The following is a 26,210-nucleotide window of genomic DNA, read 5'->3' as shown; positions in this document are numbered from 1 at the left end:
CTCGACCAATGAGATAATCTGAATTGTCATACTCGAATTGTCATAAGTGTGCTGTCAGCTCATTGGTCACAAAGCAGGAGAGGGGCTGGGAATTATGTTTTCAAACAAAGCGTTAATTCCATTAACATTTATAGACTACTTTTGATTCTCACTGTATTACGGGACAAAGTGCGTCCCTTATTAGCTCAATACGGGACGTGTACTTTTGTTTTGAAATACGGGACGATTCCGTATTTTAAGGGACGGTTGGCAACCCTACTTGCAGAGGAACACAGAGTGGAACTTGGGACGATATGCAGAGGTAATACAGACAGACCAGTGATGAGCACAAGAGAACACACACTATAAAAACACATTCGGACAAGGAAACGAGGAAACTGCACACAGGACGGAGACATGGCTGAACCTACTTAACATGACGAGACAGGGAGGACACAAACTGAACACGCCAACATCAGACACGGACCTTCAAAGTAAAAGAGGAAAGATACACTGACAGAACTCAGAAACACGATACTAACAGAGAACAAAGGGAAGACATGGGCAGATATGACTAGACACTAAACCAAGGAAGCACAGTAACCAAAACCAAAGAACTAGAAAGTCTTAACCAGAATAAACCCAAAATCAAAAGATAATAATAATTAAAATAAAACAACTGAGTCCACAGTCTGTCCTGAGTCTGTGGACAAAACATTATTTTGACATACTCGACATATTTATAGAGTTTAGTTTTGCATAAAAAAATCAGCAAGCAAAAGATTCCAAAACATTTTGTATGAAGAGGAAAATCAGATATACAAATTAATTTTTGTTTATTTCAGCTGTGAAATACAAATATTTTTAAATGAGGAATCACTCACATTTGGGCCTATCCTCCAGTGGCCACTGAAGGAACTACAATTTTGTGTTGGCTTCTTTTTGCCTCTGCTTGATGTTGCTTGGGTGTACTGTTTATAGCTGACTGACGACTTGTGAACAGCATGTCTCGCAGGCAGAGAGCAGACTCAACATTGGGCGAACGGGGTGATACAGAATGAGCGACCTATGCTGTGGTGTGATGCTTTGGTGTCCTTTCATTTCCACTTCAGCTCAGGACATTCAGTTGCAGCCAAGTGACAACTCTACAGAAGCGACAGAGTGGTCTCCTGATTTAATGCGGACACAATATGAGTGGCTGTTCATAAACATGACAGTCACTGCCAACAATGCCAGTGATTTAGTTGGCCAAGACAATCTTTGCTCTGATGATGGTCACTAAACGGCTAAATATCAAGGCACAATTGTACACATTTTCAAACATACTTGTGAGGTACAACAAATATCAGCACTAACAGGTAGCGGCAGAGTGTAGATGTTACTTAGATAACTGAGGTGAAGATGTCGAGAACACAAAGGCAATTTGGAAAACACTTACCTTTGACCCGGTAACAAAGTCTGTCAGGACAGCACGAGTGGGACCAAGCAAATCCAAACAAAGTCCACAACAGAAACCTAGGAACAAACATGGAAAGTGATTTAAGAAGTGAGGAGAACTTACACAGGATCTGAACAGATAGACAGACAGTAGACAACAACAAAAAGAAATCACTGTCATTCTCACCTTTTCCAAACAGGGCCTCACTCCCTCTACTGATGGAGCACTTATTAAATCTCAGTATGCTGAAATTAAAGATGCAAACATGTAAAAGCATTTACCCACATCCTGATTTTACCCGAGATTGTGAGGAAATGATTTCCCAGATACATTATGAACATCTATCAACTGCAATTACTGCTGTTTTCAAGTCGCTTTACATAAATATCTCAAACACACAGCATGAACATCAGCCTTGAGTGGTTGCTGTGAATTCAAATACTTTTACATTTTAATGTATCATAAGTGCTCTTCAACGGTTGTTTGGATGGTTACAGGAAGTTCTGTTATCCTCTTAGAAAAATGCAAGACATGAATGTCTGTTTGTTGCTTGAGCTTGTTATCTGATGTATTACTTTTGAAATTCTACTACTACCTCTACTACTACTACTACTACTACTAATAATATTAATAATAATTCTTATTTAAGTAGCCACTGAATTTCCATCATCCCCTGCAGTAATTCAGCCAGCTTAAATCAAGGGTGTCTAACTCTATTGCACAGGGGGCCGAAACTCAAGGCGCACTTTAAGTCCAGGCTAGGGATGCACCGATACCACTTTTTTGGAAACGAGTACGAGTACTTGCATTTCAGTACTCGCCGATACCGATACCGAGTACTTAATAAAAACATGATTTAAATTTGCAGGTAACAGCTTTAGTCCTATAATTTAACAAAAAACAAACAAACAAGGGACTAGTTTGGAATTAAGAACATTTATTTAAAATGAAAAGCATGTTATATGCAACATATTACAGAATAAATAATTATAAAAAAACAAAATTGAATTTTAAATTTGTTCGTCTGTTTCTCTGTTTAGAAATCTCACTAGCACAGTCACAGCTGGGATGACATCAGAGGCTAGTGCGTCGTAGCTGCTCACTCAGGGAGTTCGTGCACTCGCTTTTGCTCAATGAGGGACTGGAGCATGTAATACGTGCTGTTCCAGCGCGTCTGTACGTCCTGCTGCAGTCTCTTTATTGGCTGGTTGAGCCTGAATGTCCTCGAGGCGGGAGGAGGCTAAGGCGGAATGTTTAAAATGCCCAACTATTTTCCGTCCCACTGCTATAGCATCAGCTATGCTCCTCTGTGCTAATAAGCGTGGGTAAACTCTTTGTACTCGTTGTGTTGGGATTTTAGGTGCTTGATTAAATTGCTTGTGTTAAATGCGCTACCTTTAGAGCCTCCTCTGGACAATTTCGCTGAGCACAATTTGCAGTCCGCCTTTGTTTTCTCGTCTTCGTTCACTTTGAAATAGTTCCACACAGCTGATATGTCTCGCCTCGCTTTCTCCCCGCTCTGAGCTGCAGCCGGGGCGGGCACTTGGCGCCTATGATTAACCCCTTACATGCCGCTCAAACATAGACAGGTCTCAGACCGTGGTATCGGTCCTCGGTATCGGGGGACTTTTAACGAGTACGAGTACTTTAGAAAATGTGGTATCGAGGCCGATACCCGATATCGGTATCGGTGCATCCCTAGTCCAGGCCAAACAAGATGAACATTTATTGAACACACTAAAACAACGTTTTTTAAACATAAATATGAATAAAAACAGACAAAAATATTATTCCAGAATAAATAAACTTAGAAAAATTAAACTTTAACTTTGACTTTAAATGTTTTGCTCTCCATAAAAATATATCCTGTCAAATTTATGCAAGTTAGAAATATGAACATGCTGCCAAAACCCCAGTAAAAATAAATGAAAATTGTGCTTTTAAGTAAACGGTAAAGTAACAACAAATCAAAACAATGAGATTTTGTTGCTATTATGCCATTTTATAAAAAAATAAATAAAATGTTTTGCTCTTCATAAGAGTATCTCCTGTGAAATGATACGAATTCAAAATATGAACATGATGCAAAAACAAAAACAAAAACTGGAAACAAATAAAATTTCTGCTTTTCAGCAAAAGTTAAAAGAACAACAAATAATAATATTCAGTTTTCTTTGCTCTTATGCCATTTGTTCAGAGCTGGATGCTTGGCATCTTTTTTGGCAGCAAGTTCGTTTAAGTTTGGTGTGAGGTCTTGTGTTGTAGAGATTCTCAGGATGGACTGCAGGTGTTCATCAGTGAGACAACTCCTGTGCACTGTTGTGTTAATCTTCATCACGGAAAACAGCTTCTCACACAGATGTGTGCTACCAAACATACACAAGGTTCGAGCCGCATGTAGATGGAGCTGGGGTATTGCTTCAGGTATGGAACGAATGAACTGTGCGGGCCCTTCAGTGTCGTACTTTGCCTTGAGTGTCCCATTACACTGCAGCTCAATCAGCTCCATCTGAATCTGCACAGGTGCAGTTTCCACGTCAACTGTAAATGGATTGCGAAGCAGTTCAAAATGGTCTTTTTCTGCTCCAAAGTCACCAAAGCGCTGTGCGAACTCAGTGCGCTCAGTTTATCAGAAAAGTGCTCATTTGGGAACACTGTTGCGCCGACTTGGTTCAACATTACTTAGCAACGGGGAAAGTGAGGCAAGTGGTGCATTTGTGACTCCCATAGGAGCAGCTTGGCTTGAAATGCCTTCCCACATCATACATGCCATGTCCATGAACTGGCAGGTTTCTTTGCTGAGCTCAAAAACTCTATAAAATAACTTTTCCCCAACTCAGCCAACGAACCTCTGTATGATAAGGACTCTGAATCTATTTCCTGCACGAAAGAGTGAAATTGACGGTCATTTAAACCTTTAGCTTGGATAAAATTTATGTTTTGCGTTACGTTACTCATTACATGCTCCATTTTTAGGAATTTACCACACAGCGTTTCCTTGTGCATGATGCAGTGATCTGCTGTTAACTCACCAGTTACTCGCATCCTGCCAAGTAGTCCACTTTTTTCACCGCACATTGCCGCCACTCCATCTGTTATAACTCCAACAAGTTTGTCCCAGGGCAGCTTCATGTCGCTACACTTTGACATACGTTTTCAAAAATGTATTTTCCTTTTGTTGTCCCGTGCGTCTATTTAATGTCCAATATTTCCTCTGTAACGAACAAATTGGAGTCCACTCCACGGATTAAGATAGCCAGCTGTGTAAGGTCCATAATGTCTGTACTTTCATCCACAGCAAGAGAGTATGCAATAAAGTCTTTGCTTCTTTCACACAACTGTGTTCTTAAATCAGTGGCCATCTCACAAAATAACAGCAATCGTATTTCTGCTCAGGCTCACTTTTGCCAAAATCTGCATTTTGTCTGGAGACAAGACATCGCACAGCTTCATCATGCAGCTATTTAGAAACTCTCACTCGGTAAATGACTGGGCTGATTTGGCTCTCAATATTTTTTCCAAATTCATGGCAATACATATCATAAAACAACACACAATATTTACTTCAAAAATACATGCCAATACACGTGTAAATTTACAAGAACACAGATAAATACCAACTAATAACACCAAAACCATACTCAAGCCTTTTTTAAAATTAATCATATCTTTAAAAGATCCCAAGGTAAAGGACTATTATTCTTCTGTTCTAGAGTTTTCCTCCTTCTCAAATCTGCAAAAATGTTCTTGCAAACAGCCACACTGCCGATCATCTTTTGTTCTATGACCACCTTGGCTCTTGTTTTCCAAACGTGGGGGTTGATAATGCACATGATCAGCCAAAAAAGACGACTTTTATTATCATACATTTTTTCCTTAAACAGTCCATACTTAATAGCTTTTATATTTTTGTCAATATCAAAGCCCACTTTAGCCATTTCCTGTCTAATCTCTACCTCCTGACCCGGCTCTGGAGGACTCGGGGGTCCATGAGCAGGATGGACCATTATTGTTATTAGTATTGTTATTAGTATTGTTGTTATTAGTAGGAGGAGGAGGAGGAGGAGGAGCGTGCGTGCGTGCGAGTTTAGTGTTTAACGGCTGCTTCTGTTATTGTCCTGCAGGTGGAACGAGGGACCAGAAGGGCAGCACGCACAGGGTGTGCAGAAACACAACTGCTGGGAGCATGAGCACGGGAGTCTAGGGAGCAAAGGGGATTTCTTGTGCATCTGCTGCCTTCACTGTAAATAAAGTGCACTGTTTGCATCGCAGAACCATGCGTTTTGGGTCCTCATTCCCCCATATCCCCACGGTCTGCCAGCCAGACCGTGACACTACTGTTCTATAGCAGGATAACAGGAGGTGTTCCAAGGTTTGGCTCTCTGCTCTGCTAAAATGAAACTTGCTTTCACAACAGCTGCACTTTGTGATTTTGCTCTGGTGAAAAATGTCTGCTGAAATGTCAGATTCTTCTTTAGCTCTTCTACTTCCTGTATTTTCTGCTGCGCATTTAGGTTTTTCAGCTTATCCTGTCTCATAGCAATATATGTTTACAGACATGTATTGCTGTAAACATACAGCAATCTACGTGATTGACAGGTCACGTAGATTGCTGTATGTGCCTTATTTAGCAAGGCACTCATCTTCTTGAAGGTGTGTTTGGGGTTGTTATCATGTTGGAATACTATGGCCTCCAAAAGTTGATTCTGTTCATCTGGATGTAGCTTTTTCAGTGGGAGTAATGTTTCATCACTCATCCAAGTGACTTCTTCTGTCATGGTCTCCGCTCCTCGTCAGCTGACAGCCGTCAGGTGCTTTGTTTTTGTTTACCTTTCTCTCTCACCTCTGCTCTCTCTTTCTCTCTCGCCCTCTCCCATTCTCTTTCTCCTGCCGGGGCGGAGCTCAGTATGGGCTCCTGCCCCTGGCCTACACACCTGGAGGTGATCAGCACACCTGTCGGTGATCATGAGAGATTGGAACCCTTCTTAAGAGGGCGAGTCTGCTCTACTCGTCGCTGGATCGTTGAGCCTTCAGCGTCAGTCGTCCTGTATTTTATAAAGTCAGTTTGTGAGCATGTCTGATCCAGGAGACTAATGTTTTTTTTCTGCCTGTGCATAGATTGCCTCTGGACTTGTTCTTCCCCGTGCCTGGCGACTGAACGGGAGCAAGAGAGATAGAGGAGATGTGTTAGGACTGAATGGAAACCTTCCCTTCCTGGACTCCTGCCTCTTTCATTCCTGGACCCTGGAACCCCGACCCCTTTTTTCCTTTGGCACTATTATGTGTATATATGAATTTCACTGTAGGAAACACTGTAAATAAATGCACCTTTTGAAGATACTAGTGGTCTGCGCGTGAGTCCGATCTACGAAACCTGACATCTTCAGACTCAGCTGACTGCAGGTTTTCCCAATCTTATAAACAGTATATTTGCATAATGGCTGAAACCAGCCCACTGAAGGAACAATGGGCTGGGAGGTCAGTTCCTTAATCTTAATTATGCAAATTCTCATGACCATTGATCAAAGACCACTGATCAATGGTCATCTTATAATGTGATTGCAGCTATTCCCCAACTCTCTGTGAATGGTACTCATGGCCATTGATCAGTGATTTTTGATGTCTTTATATTTACCATAGTGCCACATTTAGACTTTCCTTTCAGAGGATATTATTAAATCAGGTCAGTAGGAGCAAAGCAAAAGCAAAAAATAAAGAAAATAAAAAAATATTATTTTGTTCTCATGGAAAGTTGTCCACAGTGAGCTAAGTGGAGCCAGAAAATGTCTGAACTGATCCATTTTAAAGTTCTGTACATGCCAGTTCCTTAGGGACTGTTCCATCAATACTGATGATTTTCCATCAGTATCGAAAACCAATTATAAGATAATTGGGATGCTAACCACCGTGGGATGCACGGTGGTTAGCACTGTTGCCGCACAGCAAGAAGGTCCTGAGTTCAATTCCAACATCAGTGTGGAGTTTGCATGTTCTCCCCGTGTTTGCGTGGGTTCCCTCCGGGTACTCCGGCTTCCTCCCACCGTCCAAAGACATGCAGTTTGTGGGGATAGGTTAATTGGATAATCCAAATTGCCACTAGGTGTGAATGTGCGAGTGAATGTGAGTATGAATGGTTGTCTGTCCTTGTGTGTTAGCCCTGTGACAGACTGGCGACCTGTCCAGGGTGTACCCCGCCTCTCGCCCTATGACAGCTGGGATTGGCACCAGCACCCCCCGCGACCCTGAAAAGGATAAGCGGTAGCGAATGGATGGATGGATGGATGTAAAATCTGAACAACAGAATGCAATGATTTCTTAATTTCATAAAGAAAACTTCTTTTATGCACAATAGAAAATGGAACTCTTCAAATATCTAAACAGAAAAAATACAAATTTTATAAAAAAGCATTACCTAATTTTGAGTATGACGGCAGCAACGTGTCTAAAAAGTCGGAAAGGTGCAACAAAAGGCTGGAAAAGTCGTACTCAAAAGAAAAAAACTGGGGGAACACTTTTTGGCAACAGTTAAGTCACACTGGGTATAAAAAGACCATCTTAGTGAATTGAAATATTTTTCTGTTGATTAAGTTCTATCTGTATCTGTGAGTTGTTATAATTGTCCTTTAATATTCATCATTAAATATGGTTGATTAGTATTAAAAGTTTGGTGCTTCAACTCCATTCACTATGTGATTTGTTCTGTAGTGCTGATATGGCAGTTTGGGGTTTTTTGCTTTTCCCAGTAGAATTTTGTAGTTAATGAATTTATTTAAACCAGTTTTATGTTGGTGTAACTAGGAGTACTGAGAATAGATAATATGGCCAGGGTAGGATTTTAGGGTTAGGGTCTTTTTTTTTTAAGAGGTTATGTAACTGAGATTAAACTCTGGGGGAATATTTATGCTTAAATATTTACTGTTGCCAATGTGAAGAAGGAGAGCAGGGTCCTGACCTGGAGATTGCATCCTCAGAGAGTGACATTATGGTTGATTTATTCCAGTTTATTGTGTATGTAACCCAGAGTAAAATCTGTTTTACTAGAATTTAGTAATTTCCTGCACTTATTTCCTGCCATTGGACGCATCACAAATACATGACTCCAACCACATGACTTTGCTCAGCCAATCGGATGGCATGTAGGTCATAGTAAGCCTGTCCCGGCTTTCTCCCGTCAGATGAGTGGAGGCAAGCCAGGTGACAGAGTTGTTGCAGGTTTATATTAGCAAACACTTGCTTTTCCGTTTTAATGCATTTTTTTTTTTAACACCAGCTAACTTATTCGATTTGGACGCTGATTATTGTGAGCCAGAGCCACAGTGCTGTCGTGCACTGAACAGAACGGAATTGGTGAGTTTGAACTTTTAATTGACTGTATTGCTACCAGCTGACGCTAATTGGCTGCTGCCGGTCCAGACAATTTGATTTTGATTTTTTTATTTGATGATAGTTGTTGAATAACAAATGCTGTGACGCTATATAATATGTATATAGCAGTTGAAATGTTTTAGTTAAATCCTTATTGTTTAAATATACTGTTTGTTTAATTATTTATAAATTGTGTACCCAGGAACAAGAATAACGTAATGTATTTAGCCTAACTGGCTGACATTTTTTTGTATTCTTGTGATTTCTTATTGGCCTTGTTTATTTAATGCAGGCCAGGTGAACCTTTTTGGGTATGAAAAAGGATGGCGAGCCAATGAACGGCTAGGAGCAGGACTCATTCTGCATTGAAGCTTCCACTGGACTGGTAGGAAGCTATCAAAGACGACGCTCTGTCCCGTAATTTCGGAATACACTGATTTCCACAATCATACACACCAGTTCCCCCGTTTATGGACAATAGCGCTTGGACATCTCTCATGGATATTCAGATAAAACTCATGGACTTCAGTGTGGATCAGTGTTTTCGATGTTAACATGTGTTATTTATGGGGAACTTTTTTTGAGTACCCCTCGCTGGCATGTTTACATTTCCGTCGCACTATGATTGGTTCATTTGGTAACTGGTTTAGGATGGAGCAAGCAATAGAAAAAGAATAGGTTTCAGAGCACAACGTACTGCTTTGTATGTTAAAGGGGCTTTTGAGATTTTGGAGAAGTCATTGATTATACTGAAAGTTTCTTGTAATGAGTTATGTGAATCTGATAGATATAATAAATAATTTGCATGGGACTAATTTTGTCTTGTGAATTCTTGTCTTCTGCTTTATTGCTGCAACAAATGGACAAAGAAGGAGAGAGAAAGTATTCCGGTCTGGTTCCCAGTGAAGTGTCAACCTTTGTATCCCTGCCCACCCTCTGCTGCTGTTTGCTAGATTCTTTGGACAATCCGTTTTTACATTTGCCCCACCCTCGTGAGGCATTGACTTAAATGGAGCAAGAAGCATCTTAAGAACCCATAGAGAACAAGGGTGCATACAGATCTCTGTAAGCAACAATGATCGCTGGTTTCTTCTTTCTGCTCATAATCACGGGTAAGCAAACATTATATTTTAATTCAGTTATTTCAGCATTTTATTTATATACAAATATATAAATATTAGGGTTGGGACTCAAAAAAATAATCTGATTAATCGCATTTAATCACAGAAGAGAACCTGCCGCAAAGTGCAAATGTTTTTTTTTCATTTAAAAGGGTTTTAGTGGGCAGTAGAATTAAATAATAGACATAAACATGAATATTTTAAACTCAAGCTCTTTTAATTTCTACATTTAAACTGCATTTCAATTCAAAACAGGGAAAGAAAAAATAATATCCCTGTCCCACACTAGGCAGACTTAAAAATAAAATGCTATTTTAAGTACTGTAAGTACATTTTCAAAATGGTATTGTCTTTAAATAATAATAATAATAATAAGGCTAGGCTAAAACAGTGTGATCATGGAAGAATTTAGTACAAAACATAACAAACCCATTGGACTCAAAATACCCCCTTGCTTGTTTACTGTCCATCTCTCTCAGCCAGTTACTTAGGCAAACTAGCATGTTCACATTTTCAGAGCTCAGGGCAGCTCTCCTTTTTGTTACTGTGTGACCTGCAAGTGAGAACAGTCTCTTGCATGGGACATAAATAGCAGGACTAATCAAACGCTTGCGGGCCAGGACAGACACCTGTGGGTGGGTCTCTGCTCGACTGGACTACCACTGCGGTGGGCAGTCTGTCTCGCTGATAGTTGATTCTGCTCTGTACAAACTCAGGGTCCTGTTACACAGGGCTTCCTCATCTAAATCAGAGTCTGGAGACAATGAAGAGAGGAGGCTCTTTGTCTTTGCTGGCTCCTTTGTGGTGGCATCTTTAAAAAGTTCCTGCAGCAGGGCCTCAAGGCTGGTCCAAATCTCTTCTCGCGCTCCCCTTGCAATACACTTTAAATCCTTAAAACGTGGGTCAAGTACAGTGGCTCTTGAGCCACTGATGGTTGGGTGTAGCTAACATTGGGATAGGGAAGGCAGTCTTAAATTTCACCATGTAGTGTGAGTCATCATCAGAGACCTCCATGGTGTCATGCAGGTGGCAGAAAGCAGGTAAAAACACTCCACATGAGACACATGTCTCACCTCCAAGAAGTTCAGTCACTAACCTGTAGTAGACAGTTCAAGAAAGTGATTATTAATCTACACAATAACTGCCACCTATAGAGCTTTTTGAAGAAAAAGTAACAGTAAGTTCATGTAACCTGAATGGTTACATGAAAGTCATCAGCTTTTTGCGTTTTACCAGCTGTGATGAAGTTATGACTGGCTTTTGTTTGACTAAAGCAGCAAAAACAGCCTCTTGCTGCTTTAGTAGACGAGAAACCATATCCAATTCCACTGTGTGGAAACATCCTTCATGAGTGACTGTCTGTTGCCCCAGTGTTATGTTTATGTTTGGCACAAACCTGTTGCTGGAACAGCCAAGATAATTCTACTACAATGGCAAACGCATTGGACACCAGGCACAACTCTTGCATGAGGGAGATAAACGAGACGAGTGCTGTTCCTGTTGCTCAAACCGCGGTCACTCTCAGTCAGCTCCCCCGCAGCACTGCTCTTTATTAAGGTTACATGAATATTCACAGGTTCATTAACATACAACATCTTACACAGGCATACACGTGAACAAAGAGTGCCCGTGTGTGGGTCAAGATATGACCCTGTGATTGACTCACCAAAGCTGGTGTTAGGAGTCCAGCGGACCACCTACACAAAATGCTCTTATACTTAAACAGATACAGAGTAAGTGTCCTCCCATACCATAAATCAGAAAGAGAAGGTACGACCTCTCTAGGGTGTGTGTGTGTGTGTGTGTGTGTGTGTGTGTGCGCGCGCGCGCCAGAGTGCTCTGGAATGCACAGTCTTTGTAGACAACTAAGGATCAGACATCCTATCAATATGCAATCGATTATATATCTCTAAGCATATATGAGTATATGTTTCTAAGCATACATGACAATCCAACAATTTAAATCTGACACCCAGTCTTGCTTGCTCCTGGTGTAGTTATTTCAAGTTACTTTTCTCAAAATTTTGAGTTAACTCAAAATTTCAAGTTAGCTCTGCCAGTCAGTAATCTATGTGAATGACGTAATTTTCTTGTTAGACGGAAGGATCTGGCACAGAGGAATGTGCACTCAAAGCCAGATTGTGAGCTACCAATGTATAGCAACAAATTGGTGCTTTCAATAGTATGTTTGCTGATAGTAACACCATGTGAGTCAGCTAATAACACAAGGATTTCATCATTTGTGAAGGTCACACTGAAAATACTCAGCAATTTGTGCATTCATGACTGGCTGTAATGCTGGTAGCTTAGCTGTAGCATTTGTAACTGAGGGCTTCAGCGTCCGGGTAAAAAGGAAATGACGCAATTCACGTAGATTACTGATTTGCAGTGTTAATACAAAATTGAGTTAAGGATTTTTTTTTTTTTTTTTTTATTTAGTGGTGGAAACGGGCTTCCATAGCATGTAAAGTGCAATTAAATGCATTTTTGTTTTGTTTTGTTTTACACCAATGTTTGTTTTTTTTAATTTTGCCTTCATTAACAGAATTCAGACAAGATTTTATGTATTTACTCTTTTGGAAATCTGAATTGAAGGACTTCAGTTGTTTAAACTGGTATGAGATCTTATATTTTACTAACTGAACCAGTCAAAATATTTAACAGTTGTAATATAGATTTGATCTAGTTTATCTATCTGGTTGAAGAATATTGAGTAAAACACAACTAAATCTTTCCGGATGAAACAGTTTGCAGACACTATGGCACAAAACAGACAGACGGACACCTAGTCAACTGTTTATTTGTATTAGCAACGCAATACTAATCAACTGGATTGGTCAAAGGAAATAGGACGCTGGGCTGAAAAACAGGACTCTGGTTGGTATCTGCCAGCCAAAAGTAAAGCTGATCTAAATACAGCAAGGTGTAGCATGCAGAAGGAAGCCACTGTGGAGAGAAATATAGGAAGTAGAGAGCAGAAATGAGAACGGAAACAGGTGTTGCAAGAGGTCTGGATGGCATCAGCTTGTGGCTGTGTAAGGGTTGAAGTGACATCTCAAGTACAGTATAAGTCTTTCTGTGAGTTCTTTTGTTACTGATTCCTCAGGACACTATAATATGTTATTGCTTATATATGTCCAGCGGTTGCTGTTTATTAAAATTCCCAGGTCTGTTTCCAAATCTTGAAATTTTTGGTTTGGTTGTTTGAGCCTTTCCATTTGGCCGAGTCACTTATTTATTTTAATTGTAAGCTGAAAATCTATTTAATTGTTTTTGTTTTTTTTAGGTTTGTTTTTCTCATCATGTGTTCTTTCAGTTCATCTATTATTATAACCAACACTTATGCACCTAATTTTGTACATATGTATAACTTCTTTTATGTTCTTTCATGTCAGGTGGATATGTCTCCAATGTAGAGCTACCAGATGCTGATAAGCAAAAAAGCAATGGGACAATTACTGGAGGTATTATTAATTTATTCTCTCAAAGCTTATTCGGTGGATTTCAGTTAAATTTGGCTTAAATAAACATGGATATGCAAAAACAGTATGTATATGACACATTTACTGTTTTTCCATTGTCATGTCTATGTCCCTGAGTTTATAAAGTGTATTTTTTTTAACAAAGGAACAAATGGTATTAACATACAAACATGTGACAAAGAAACCTGATACATTAAACCTTAGAAATGAAAGATGTTGTAGATGCTGTATCTTTTATTTTTAAGGTGTAACATAACAAAAAAAGAAAAATCATATAGTCCATACCAGGTTCTAACGTTAATTAAACAAAACATCAGATGAACAAAAGCACATGACATTACACCATATTCTGCTAACTATGAGGTCTGCCATAATGTATATCATGCCTTCCTGAGGTGATTGATCTAAAATATAAAACAATTTTATAAAGAGTACGTTACATGTATTCTACGTCCCATTTTTAATATTGACTGATAAGATAAACATTGCAGACATGGCCTGTTAGTCAACAAAAAGTTCTGTGCATATCAAAAGGTTCTAAATTGGTGCCTACTGCCATTTCTCAGGAATACTGCATTAGTGCAGATGTACATTAGCTTTGATGGATGTAAGCAGCCAGTGAGCATGTTTTTTGTTTGTTTTTTTTAAATTTAAAATCAGGAATGAAAAGCACAGACATTGTTTCTTGTTATTTCCTAAAATAAATCTCTAATGGAGAATGCATTTTGATATCATTTCAGATAACGAAGATGAAGAGGAGAAAGTCTGTAATTTTCAGGATATTGTCAATCACCTGAATCTGAAAAAAGACGAACTTAAATACACTATGAGCCGGCCCATTATAAACAACAAAAATTATACAGAAGTGTTTATTACAATAAGACTCTATGCCATCTTAGATATGGTAATTTGTTTGGGTATTCTTTTATTATTAATGACAATTAATTAATTAGTTTTCTTGCTCATGAAACATAATGTCACAGCACTCATCCACAAAAGAACAACTCATTATTATTGTTATTATTACTTACTCTGGCTTGTGTTTCTTGCCACGACCCGTTTTTCTGTTTGTAACTTACAGTTTCTTACATCAGTGCTGTTTCATTTTTATTTAGGTATTTTTTTTGTTTTAGTTTTTTCTGAGACATTTATTTGACACACAGTACAGAGATATAGGTTGAGTTATGACTCCATGCTAATACATGACAGGTATCACTGGATTACTTCTGCTGAAGAAATCTTGAAAAAATTTTAAGCACTACTGTCCATCACTTCCAATCAGACATGATATATGTAGTTAACTGTCTTTGGTTCATGTCTTTATATTATTATTATTATTATTATTAGTAGTAGTAGTAGTAGTAGTAGTAGTAACAATAATTATATTGCTGCATGAGGAGTTGGCTTGGAGGCAGCTTGGACTTTAGCAGAAACTGTCTATTTACCAGCAAAGGATAACTGCTGAGGCATTAGCTGATATGAGTTAACATTAGCTAACCTGCCTGTTGAGCTTGACATGTGTCTGCCTCAATAAACACTATGTTCAAATTCTTTATTTACAGAGAGAAATTGACCAGACCTTAATTACTTACATTTGGGTTGATTTGGTGAGTTTTCTCTTAAATATATCATAGGTATATATGGTTTTCTCTGTATTGTTAAAATTCTATACTACTATTACTATACTATTTTTTTTTTCTTCAATTATTTTATTTGTTTTTCATCATCTCATCTCTTTGCCTTTTTGTACCCTTGAGTGTAGGCTTGGCTCAATGAGTACATTAAATGGAAACGAGATGATTTCTGTGGAATTGAATATATAACAATTCCTACTTCATATCTGTGGATACCAGATATAACTATTGAAGAGATGTAAGTTTGACATATGCAATATGCCCATAAACTCACTCACATATAGTCATTTTATAATCATATTTATAAATATATGCTACTGTAAAAACCATAGGGTGACAGAAAATGTTTTCCTTATTGTAATTCATGAAATAATTTACAAATTGAAGAAGGAAAAATAGCAAAGACATGGTTAGAAATAACCATTTTTACTTAAAATAACTTTATTCAAACAGAGTCAGAGGATGTGAGCAATTATCAGCTGTCTGTTGAATTTATAGGTAATTCATCTCAAGCTGTTTTGAAGCACCTTTCACAAGTTGGATTGGTTTAATAGGCAGTTCACACACTATATTGCCAAAAGTATTAATATCATCCAAATCACTGAACTCAGTTGATCCAATAACTTCCATTGCCATGTGTGTAAAAATAAATAAATAAATGAAGCAACTAAACAAGCAGACTGTTTCTAATCTGCTCTGATGAACTCGGTGAATTTCACCATGGTACCATAATAGGATGCCACTTGTTCAACAAGTCCAAATGAAACTTGCTTGCAACTAATTAATCCCCAGTCAACTGTATTATAACAAAGTAGGAACGACTGTAACTAAAATCACATAGGGAGGGGAGGTAAGCAGATGCTGAGGCACGTAGTGCGCAGATGTCACAACCTTTTATGCACATTAAATTGCTACAGACCTCCATACTTCATGTGGCCTTCAGCAAAGCTCAACAACAGAGCTTTCCAGTTGCTGCTTCCAGCTCAGCACAAACACAGGCAGCTCTCCTGTCGGGTCCCGGCATCCTTTCGAAATGGGAAAGGTATGACCAGGTGATGGAGAATAGCTGTGTGCATCAGCCTCCTCTGACACCACACCCCGAACCCACCCCTCTTTTGAACTTATAAATAAATAAATTAAAAAAAAAAATATATATATATATTTATTTATTTATTTCAACAAAATCTATTACAATTGGATTTTAAATCATATTGGATCATATAATGAAAGACTATTCAGCATACAAAAGCAATGACAAAATATAACACATCTGTCTCTACTGCAATAGATCCAAAGACTGGTTGGAGGATGTGTTTGTGTCAGAAAGGGGGGGATTTTCTTGTAAAATAAAGAAGGGCCTAGCAAAAACTAAGTTTGGGAACCACTGGCCTAGTCAATGGTATCTCTTCACCTCTAGTACTAGCAGGTTTTACTAAGATAAAATAAGATATAGCTGCAGACATAATAAATAGTCATTTATAGCATGATGCAAACTGTTTTCCATAGTATGATAATACATTGTTTTCATTACAAACATATTCTTTTATACAGGACAGAAAAAGACAAAGCGTCTCCGAGTCCATATCTCAGCATATATCACAATGGTCGGGTTGAGTTCAGGAATGACCAGGTGGTGCTAAGCACCTGCAAGATGCATGTTTACAAATTTCCTTTTGACACCCAGAGCTGCAACCTCTCCTTCAAGTCTATCTTTCACGATGGTGAGTCCATAACAGTTTCTGTTTACATGTCCTTTGTATGGTCTTAAAAGCACAACATTAGATATTTTAACATATACTGCCCGGCCAAAAGGAGGGGCTCTAATTTTCTGTTTCTGCTTTGATGATGTCATGCATAATTTCAGGAAGGTTATCCAATGCCAAAAAACTAATTTTCATCCAAATTTGCACATATTTTGGGCCAACATCTTATTTTGATGATGTTAGAATTGGACAACTGTGTGAAAAGGAATTGGGAATTTCCAAAGAGTCACATGAAACCCTGGAGCTGCTATAGAGAGCCGTACACGTAAGCTGGATCCAGTTCTGTTTAATATTAGTTTTATCTTGTTAAAAACTCCCATTAGAAAGATTGGATGTTGCAAGTAAGCAATAAAATTTGAAATAGGCATTATACAAATGCTGGGATTTAATCAATATTCCACACAACAACTAAACAGAATGAGCATGTTTTTATAACATTTTAACTTTTAACTTTAGTGATATTACTGTTTTTCTTGTAGTTGAATTAGCTGATCTGCAGTTTTTTACTGAGTTTGGATAAGAACTTTAAAGTCAGGTTAAGTGTCTGAGGTAGTGATGTGTCGGTCGCGAACGAAATGGCTCTTAGAGCCGGCTCCTTATCGCAAGCCGTGTTTTTTGGTTTGTTTTTTTTCCCCTTCTCTCACCCTCTCTCACACACTTTTTTTCCGCTTCACTCAGCATGTGAGCCTTGTGCTTGCGCTGGGAAGAGGGGGGGAGGGGCGGTAGTTACACTCGCAGTAGCACAGGAACAGAGCGGGAGGGAGAGAGAAAGGGAGCCAGGGACAACAACGCAGTGTTGCCAACTTAGCGACTTTGTCGCTATATTTAGCGAGTTTTCAGACCCCTTAGCGACTTTTTTCTAAAAAAAAGTCGCTAATAAAAGACGTGAAAGCGCGTATCGCTTTTACTCTCAACAAGCAGCGGGTGCTGTAACGCAGTCAGTTCTTCTTTTACTCTTATGCTGTTTTGTGGATCACAAGGTTTAAAACTACTTATGAACACACACACACACACACACACACACACACACACACACACACACAAAGTAACTCCACCAGAGTGCCTATTTCGGGTCACTTTTGCCGGTCCAAGCCCGGGTAAAGGAGAAGGGTTGGAATTGTGACATTGAATAAACAATAATTGCTAAAAGAAATTTAGTATATTTACGGTGGCCCCTAGAGACGTGTTTTGTCTCTAGGGGCCACCGCAAATATTTATATATAAACATATATAAATAAAACCAGGGGGTTTTTTGGGGTTTTTTTTATTTTTTATTTTGCATTAGTAATTCCTTTTGTGCATAATTTTATATTATTGTTAATAATAAATTAATTAAAGCAACAAAAAAACCTGAAGAGCTGGTTCGGAGCCGAAAGAGCCGGCTCTTTTTAGTGAGCCGAGCCGAAGAGTTCTCTAAACAGAGCTGGAAATCCCATCACTAGTCTGAGGTGGAACTGCGAGACAGTGGACAAGTAATCATCAATGAGTGCATCTGTCTGGATTCGTTAGGTTGCATCTGCTTCAAAAGTGAGACATTTTCCCTGAAACAATTAACTCCAACATAACAATCACAAGCATTTATGGCTCAAACACAGATGACCGACCACACATTCTATCATAACTTCTTCACATCATTACAGGATTTCTCCACATCTGCCATAATCATAGGTGGAAACTTAAACACAGTTATCAACCCAACAATAAACAGCTCAACAAACTCACATCATACCCAAAACTGGCATTCAGCCCCAATCATACCATAGCATACCAGCTTTATTTATAAATCACTTTAATATAAAGCCAGGGTTCACAAAGTGCTGTACATATACAAATAGCATAAACAAAATAAAATAAAACATGTTAAAACAAGTTGATAAAACAAGTTGAGTAAACCCCTTAAAGAGTGCCAAAGGCTTCAGCAAATAACTATGTTTTAAAAAGAGTTTTAAACTCAGAAACAGAAGAGGCCTGCCTAACGTGCAAGGGCATTTCATTCCACAACTTTGGAGCAGCTACAGCAAAGCCATGGTCACCTCTAAATTTATACTTATTTTTTGTTACCTTAAGGAGCTGCTGATTGGTGGACCTAAGGGAAGGGGCGTAGTGTTGGGGAGTAACAGAATACATGTACCAGTGTTACGTATTTAAAGTACAAAATATGATTAACTGTATTCCGTTACAGTTACCGTTTAAAAGGGTAGTATTCAGAATACAGTTACTTTGTTGAAATAAAGGGATTACATGACGGTCTTTTCCTGTTTCATATGTTAGGCTATGCCCTCTCTATTGTTGGTAATTCCGCGCTGGTGGAAAACCCAAAAAAAAACATGTATTACAGTGGCTTGCAAAGGTATTCGGCCCCTTTGAACTTTTCCACATTTTGTCACATTACAGCCACAAACATGAATCAATTTTATTGGAATTCCACTTGAAAGACCAACACAAAGTGGTGCACACGTGAGAAGTGGAACGAAAATCATACATGATTCCAAACATTTTTTTACAAATGAATAACTGCAAAGTGGGGTGTGCGTAATTATTCAGCCCCCTGAGTCAAAACTTTGTAGAACCACCTTTTGCTGCAATTACAGCTGCCAGTCTTTTAGGGTTTGTCTCTACCAGCTTTGCACATCTAGAGACTGAAATCCTTGCCCATTCTTAGATTAGATGGACAGTGTTTGTGAACAGCAGTTTTCAGATCTTTCTCAATAACATCACACTAACATCTAATACCAAAGCAACAGTTAGAACAACAGAATCTTAGACACCCCACCTACCCCAGAATAAGAAAGAGCACTACAAAAAATGTAAAACAATAAAGCACTTATTCCTTGTTGGTCTGCTCACATTTATATTATTTGTCCTTTATCACATTTCTTTTTATATTCAATTTCAGATAAAGAAATATATTTGCGGAACAACTCTATTGACAATTCAACGGTCACAGAATTGTCTCGTAAGATGATGCACACGCAGTATGAGTGGCTGTTCATCGACATGTCAGTCAACAACGAAGTTGTTGAAGGTTATGGATTCAATCAAACTGTGGTCATTTACACTGTAAGTATTTCTGAAAACAGAAAGGAAAACTCGTTCTTTTCCCTTTATCCATCTACTCTAGCCACCTGGTTTCAGGTCAAGCACTCAAGTTTTTTCCACAGCAGGTGATGGATGTGCTGAACCATGCTGCTGTGTTTGCCCTACAACTGAACTGGGCCAATCTTTGAGTTGCCAAGTTTGCAGTGGACAATATGCTATGATGTACATCAATTAAAATAATTTTTATTCATCAGATTTATCAGCCGTATCATTTAGTTATCATAATTTGCAGTATATATTTAGGAGTGTGTAGGATCAGGTGGTCTCGTTGATTTTAACCATTGATATCAACGCGTTATCATTGTTAATGTGAGGTTTAAAGGACTTGTATTCAGCTTTAATGGAAGATAAGTCAGGTTTTACTTTTGATACTTTATACTTGGTTTTTAAATAACAGTTTTATTTGTAGTGATATTTTTCACAGTGTTGTTTATTTCCTAAAGGAGTGGTTTGAATTCCTACACCACTTGTCTCTGACAGCTAATAGCAAATATTTTTTGGTAATATATCAGATATTTATTTAACTATAGAAGTACTTTTTTGCAATTTTTCAGCCAGGAAGGAGTGCATGACGGTGAAGAAGTCCATGTAGAGTGCAGCAATAATTTGTCAAATGTCACTGCACGCCACTGCCTTATATACAGTTGTGTTCAAAATCATAGTAGTGTATGTTAAAATGTGAGTAAAGTTCGAAATCCATATTTTTTTTTTAATTTCCCTTCATTTGTAACACTGCACATTATATTTTTCATCAAAACATGAAGGAAAAAAGTATCAATATTTCAATTACTTGTCTGCATTTTTTCATTACAAACTCAAATATTTACTCAAAGTGGAAAAAATGTTAAGATTTAGCCTTCCTGTGTATCACTAAACTAATATTTAGTTGTATAACCACTGTTTTTGAGAACTGGTTCACATCTGTGCTACATGGAGTCGATCAACTTCTGGCACCTGTAAACACGTACGCCAGCCCAGGATGATTTGACAACCTTCCACAATTCCTCTACATTTCTAGGTTTTGCCTCTAAAACTGCATTTTTAATGTCACTCCACAAGTTTTCTTTTGGATTAAGGTCCGGGGATTGGGCTGGGCACTACATAACCTTAATTTTGTTGGTCTGGAACCAAGATGCTGCTCACTTACTAGTGTGTTTGGGGTTGTTGTCTTGTTGAAACACCCGTTTCAAGGGCATTTTGTCTTCAGCATAAGGTAGCATGACCTCTTCAAGTATTTTGATATAAGCAAACTAATCAATGATCCCTGGTATGAGATAAATAGGCTCAACACCATAGTAAAAGAAAAAGCCCCTTAAGTTTTTTTCCACATCTCTCTGGTTTGGCTTTCTATTTTAAAGCATTGGAGATCATTTTAGCTGAGCAGCCTAGCATTTTCTGCACTTCTTTATGTTTTCCGCTCTCCAATCAACATTTTGATTAAAGCATGCTGTTCTTCTGAACAATGTCTGGCACAACCCATCTTTCTAAGGTTTTCAGAGAATATTGCATGTGCAACATGTGCTGGCTTCATCCTTAAATAAGGGCCACATGAATGACATCTGTTTCTTCACATAATGAATGACCTCACTGGTTGGACTCCACACTGCTATTATTGTGAACACGGCCCTTTCACTTAATTATTCAATTGCACAGACTCAGGTGCATTCATATTGTGAATGTTGAGTCTGTTGGTTTCTCTGACTCTACTCACCTACTGGTAAATTATTTGCCATGTAATAAAATGATTCCTATCAAAAACACTGATCTGATTCGTCATGTTGGACTGCTATTATTTTGAACACAACTGTACATCCTGTGGTGGTGTTACAGACACCCAAAACAACATTAATAACGCTGCATGGTTTGGCACATTTACACCACCCAAAACTTCTCACTTAACTCCTTTCTCTTTACTATTTGAATACAAATTCACATAATACTTCTTTGAGTGTAAATCTGTCTATTGTGCCTAACCACCTGGGGAAACAAATTCACAGATTACCATGAAGAGGAGGTCTGTCCTCTACGTTGCCAATTTCATCCTGCCAGTGCTCTTCTTCTTGCTTCTGGACTTATCCTCCTTCCTCATCTCAGACACTGGGGGTGAGAAACTCGGCTTCAAGGTCACTGTCTTGCTTGCTGTCACAGTGATGCAGCTTCTTCTCAATGAGATTCTGCCGAGCTCTTCAGACAGTATTCCACTTATAGGTAAGGAAGCGTGTTTGACTGCACATATAGTCAATACTTATTTGTCCACAAATTTAATAATACTGTCTGCCCTCCTCAGCTGTCTACTGCATTGGAATTTTTGCTCTGATGCTGCTCAGCCTCCTGGAGGCAATTTTGGTCAAGCATCTGATTGAAAAGGAAGATGAGACGGATGGAGACCGAAGCCTGGGGGAGAACTCTGGGAACAACCAGGGCGGCCACAACTTCTACAGCTGTTTTAGAGGTGAGCTTAATCATAGCAAACATTCCACAAATCTGCATGCAGTTTTAGTTGTGTTGCATTAATCTTTATGCCTAATGTTTTTCCAGAGATTAGGAGACTCAGTCACCACGCCTCTGTTGATGAGGTATCTTCTCATGAAACACCATCTGTGTCTCTGTCCCGAAAGGTTGGGAAAAAATGCACATTTTTTTTCTCTTTTCAGAAACTCCAGGAAGGGATGTTTGCATTGCAGAGATTATCCTGTATCTTAAACTGTATATCGGAAGCAAACATTCTTTTATTAAATCAATGTAGAAACAAACCAGTGTGTCAAATGTTAAAGCTATCATGAACCTTATTGGCCTAACATCTTGTTGATTGCCTTTCTACAAAACCACTCTTTCAGGGCAGCAGCAGTATACTGACAGAGGTGTCCTTTGCTCTGGAAAAAGTCTCAGATGAGCTGCAGGAGACAAGGAAAACAATGACTTTGCTCAGCAGCAACAGGAAGTCTGGATACTGGACCAGAATGGCTAAAAAAGTCAACAAGATTTTCCTAATTTTTTATTTGACTGCAGTCACTGTGTTCTTAGCATATATGGTTTCATTGTGGAACAGTGCTGAGGGTAAGTAGGGCTAAAGTTAAAAAACCTAAAAGAACTAAAGCAAAAAAGAAAACACACAAACGTATTTCTTACTCTGTGTTATATATTTGCAGTTAATTTCTATTTGTCCGAAACAAAAACATTTTAGAAACCAGAAAAAATTTCTGAAATTGTACTCTGATCTCGAGTGTTAGGAGTGTTGTGATCAGTGTCAGGTCATAGTCAAAAAAGTAATGTATTACACATATTACCCAGAACACTTTTCTTAAAAGTAATGCAATAAATTACTCCAATTATTCTTAAAAGTAATGCAATAAATTACTCCAATTAGAAAATAATTAATTATACTGGCATTAACATTATTTTCACCTTATTCTGTAAAATAACCTGAAACAAACGTTCATAATAACCATTTAAAAGTATAAACTGAGTCTACAGTCCACCACAGCAACACAAATCCCTATCGCGACAAGGACGCACATATGATCTTTCTCTTAGTATTTAGGTATGAACACAAAGCTGACAGTACAAGCAAAGATGAAAACCAGCACAAAAATTGTTAAAAAAAAAACAAAAAACCATCGCCACAGTGATTCTAGAATTCAGAGAAAAAAGTACGCATTGTTTCACGATTTATAAGATGGAGCATTAGTTGTATATTCATAGTTTATTATTTAAGTGTAGCTCCTGACCTGATGCTTCCTTGTACAGTTTGCCCTTGTTGAGTTTGAGTGTATTAGCTAGTTCCAGTTTTATTTTTCCTACTTTATTTATTCTTGTGGTATTGTGTTTAGTTCCCTTCCTGTTTCCACTCTCTGTATTTGCAGTGTATTTATAACCTTACCCTTTCTTTGATTTCTATTAGAGTATTTTGTATCAGTATACTACCCAAAGAGCTTTATTTGTCTAATTAACATAGAAAAAATCACATCATTTAGTGGTCATTAAAGTGTGTTCAGATTTATTTATTTATCACATTTAATATATTTAACTTATTGATGATGATTTATCTCATAAATTGTGAAACAATGCTGACTTTTTTTCTTGGAATTCTGGATGAAAAAGACGTCCCCACTTTTTGTTTTGTTTTTTCCAATGTCTCCAGTTCTCTTTTGTACATAAGCTGGTTTTAAAAGTTAAACAATTCTAAAAAGTTCTAAATCACTAGTTTCAGCCTATCTGAATAAAAGACTGAGTATAACATGTTCTAATATGCTAGTGCTTTCTCAATAGAGAACACAGGACATAATGTTCAAAGTGAAAATATAGCAGATTGTTATTGTTACATATTTATTACAATATTATTAGAAGAAAATTAGCCTTTTCTTTTACAATTGTAAGAGAAAAGGCTAATTTTCTTCTAACAATATTGTAATAAATATGTAACAATAACAAACAAAACATACGTATACGTAACAATTACACATCAGTCATATAAAAAGGTTCTGTTCAAAATGAATCATAGGTGTTTTCATACTGGCTTTGGCCAAACTTTCCTTGAGCAGTGTCTTTGCATGTTTTATGTACTTGTATACATGTATCCCATAGTCCTTAATTATGTGTCTGTTTCCAGTAGTATGTTTAATATACTCATCTTAAGGATATAATAAAAGGGTATGATAATATTCACTTGATAAGAAATATACACACTGTTGATGTTCTTTTACATACATAATGAATATGTTTAAAGTATACTGTACTGGAAGTTTAGGCTTTTAATAAACAATTAAACATAAATACGTGGCAATATGAAGTAAATGTACTTGTGTGTGCTGTATATCCTTCATTTACATGTGCATCCTACTAGAACATTGCAGTAAACGTTAGAAACATCTTGCTGCTCCTTTCATTGTATATTTTTGTGTGTGTGTGGCACAACCAACAGATTTAGAGTAATTAGAGTGTAAATTTCCATGAAATGAGGTGCTGCAGGTAAAGGCAAGTTTTTAAACACACAAATTGCATAATTCCTCCAAACTTAACTACCTTTCGTAGCAGTACATCCTGGTTTGAACCGAGGTGATGAAGAAAACGTTCATGTTCTCCCGGCTGCTCTCCTTGGAAAGTGACAGTATCATGGAGTGAGTGAGTGTCCGCTGAGTCTATGGTAGCCTGATTGTTCTATCATGTACTAATAGAATGATGGACTCACTCATAGGACACTGGGAAAAGGTTAACACAAGTTTATTTACAGAATGTGATGCGGAAAAAACTAAACTAGAAATGCACCGTCTCTAATGCTGTGGGTTGGAGGGCAGAGGAGATGCAGGAGATGCATCTCAGACAGAAAAAAATACAGGACAGTTTTCCAAATCTTTAATGAATGTATGGTTTTATGATAAAAGGCAAACATTTTCAAATGTGACAGCTTTTACATACTGTGTTCATGGATGTATTGTAGTAGGACATGAAGAGGCTTGGTGTGACAAGAGGATGCTAAGGATAGAGGTCCACATTTAGAGGTGCAACCTGCCCACCAAGTCTATTGTTACGAAATAAAAACTGTGTGTGTGACGTATAGCAGAACTATAGATATGTAGTTTGCCTGGCAAGGCTTTCAGAACTGGGGAACGTCTTCGCAGAGACGAAGACGTACCCCTGTCGCCAAAAGAATTCAAAAGAACGGAATTTAATACTATCCAGCAGTGGTGAGCCCATAATATGTTCTGTTTGCATGTGTTTTTCATGGTTTCTTAATCACATCTTCATATATCATGACATTGTTTATCTTACAGATGGAATATGAGTTAGAATTAGAATTCATTCAGATTTACCTGCTTAGAGCCTCGTCACATGATGCTGACGTAGACACAGCACAAGTGGTTATTCATCACCATGACAAAGAAATTATACCTGAACCCCCAATTCTGCCATTAGCCACATTTGTTCACACCCTACCAAGTTGTGATCACACATATTTCCAATTTAACCTTCATAATGAAAACAAGTTGCTAACAAAAGTTGCTATAATTTAAGTTAATTTGTTTATCCATTTTCTTCTTATTCAATTCAGGATTGTAGGCAGGCTAGTATTTAAATCCTTAAATACATCAAGGTGATGAATTCATGGATTGTAGGTGTGACGGCCAGTTGAAGGATGGGAAAGAGCCAGTCCATCTCTCCACCTAAGAAAGAGGCAAGAGAGATTAAACAAAAGGAAATAAAACCAGCCTGTCTAGAAAAGTCTATTCATTTTACAGACAAGCTGCGCTCATAAAATTTTCATACTAGCTCTCACAATGGAATTATCTTGTTATTATTAAACCACCAGCTTCTACCTGAATAAAAAAAAC

General features: G+C 38.0%; 1 protein-coding gene and 1 long non-coding RNA gene across 5 annotated transcripts; one reads left to right on the top strand and one right to left on the bottom strand.

Moving 5' to 3' along the window:
• Positions 1 to 869: 869 nt before the first annotated feature.
• Positions 870 to 4,500, bottom strand: LOC309712740. The gene is made up of 4 exons (XR_014278377.1): positions 4,450 to 4,500; positions 1,604 to 1,662; positions 1,418 to 1,494; positions 870 to 1,124 (listed from the first exon to the last, which is right to left on the bottom strand). It is a non-coding gene; the product is annotated as an uncharacterized lncRNA (long non-coding RNA).
• A 4,007-nt stretch (positions 4,501 to 8,507) lies between these two features.
• On the top strand, positions 8,508 to 24,664 carry LOC309712735 (5-hydroxytryptamine receptor 3A-like). 4 transcript variants are annotated; one of them, XM_082543782.1, is made up of 13 exons: positions 8,508 to 8,764; positions 9,075 to 9,167; positions 9,655 to 9,894; positions 13,299 to 13,367; positions 14,126 to 14,289; positions 14,948 to 14,992; positions 15,148 to 15,257; positions 16,571 to 16,740; positions 19,679 to 19,842; positions 21,879 to 22,089; positions 22,169 to 22,333; positions 22,420 to 22,499; positions 22,719 to 24,664. In XM_082543782.1, exons 3-13 carry the CDS (start codon positions 9,858 to 9,860, stop codon positions 22,944 to 22,946), a joined length of 1,443 nt encoding a protein of 480 aa, XP_082399908.1. In that variant the 5' UTR covers positions 8,508 to 8,764; positions 9,075 to 9,167; positions 9,655 to 9,857; the 3' UTR covers positions 22,947 to 24,664. The 4 variants fall into 4 exon arrangements, with proteins under 4 accessions (XP_082399908.1, XP_082399907.1, XP_082399909.1 ...); XM_082543781.1 differs by having other exon boundaries at positions 9,652 to 9,894; XM_082543783.1 differs by lacking the exon at positions 9,655 to 9,894.
• The last annotated feature ends 1,546 nt before the right edge of the window (positions 24,665 to 26,210 follow it).

Source organism: Aulonocara stuartgranti (assembly GCF_965226115.1).
Source record: "Aulonocara stuartgranti genome assembly, chromosome: 8".
NCBI classification, from domain to species: Eukaryota; Metazoa; Chordata; class Actinopteri; order Cichliformes; family Cichlidae; genus Aulonocara; species Aulonocara stuartgranti.
Note: the sequence above shows the minus strand (reverse complement) of the source record. Positions and strands in the feature narration are given on the sequence as shown.

Bases quoted from the DNA above. Each gene is read 5' to 3' on its own strand.
- LOC309712735 (XM_082543782.1), top strand. From the start codon at position 9,858: ATGATCGCTGGTTTCTTCTTTCTGCTCATAATCACGG. The intron at 9,895-13,298 runs GTAAGCAAACAT...CTTTCATGTCAG, and splicing joins CTTTCTGCTCATAATCACGG to GTGGATATGTCTCCAATGTA. The intron at 13,368-14,125 runs GTATTATTAATT...ATATCATTTCAG, and splicing joins CAATGGGACAATTACTGGAG to ATAACGAAGATGAAGAGGAG.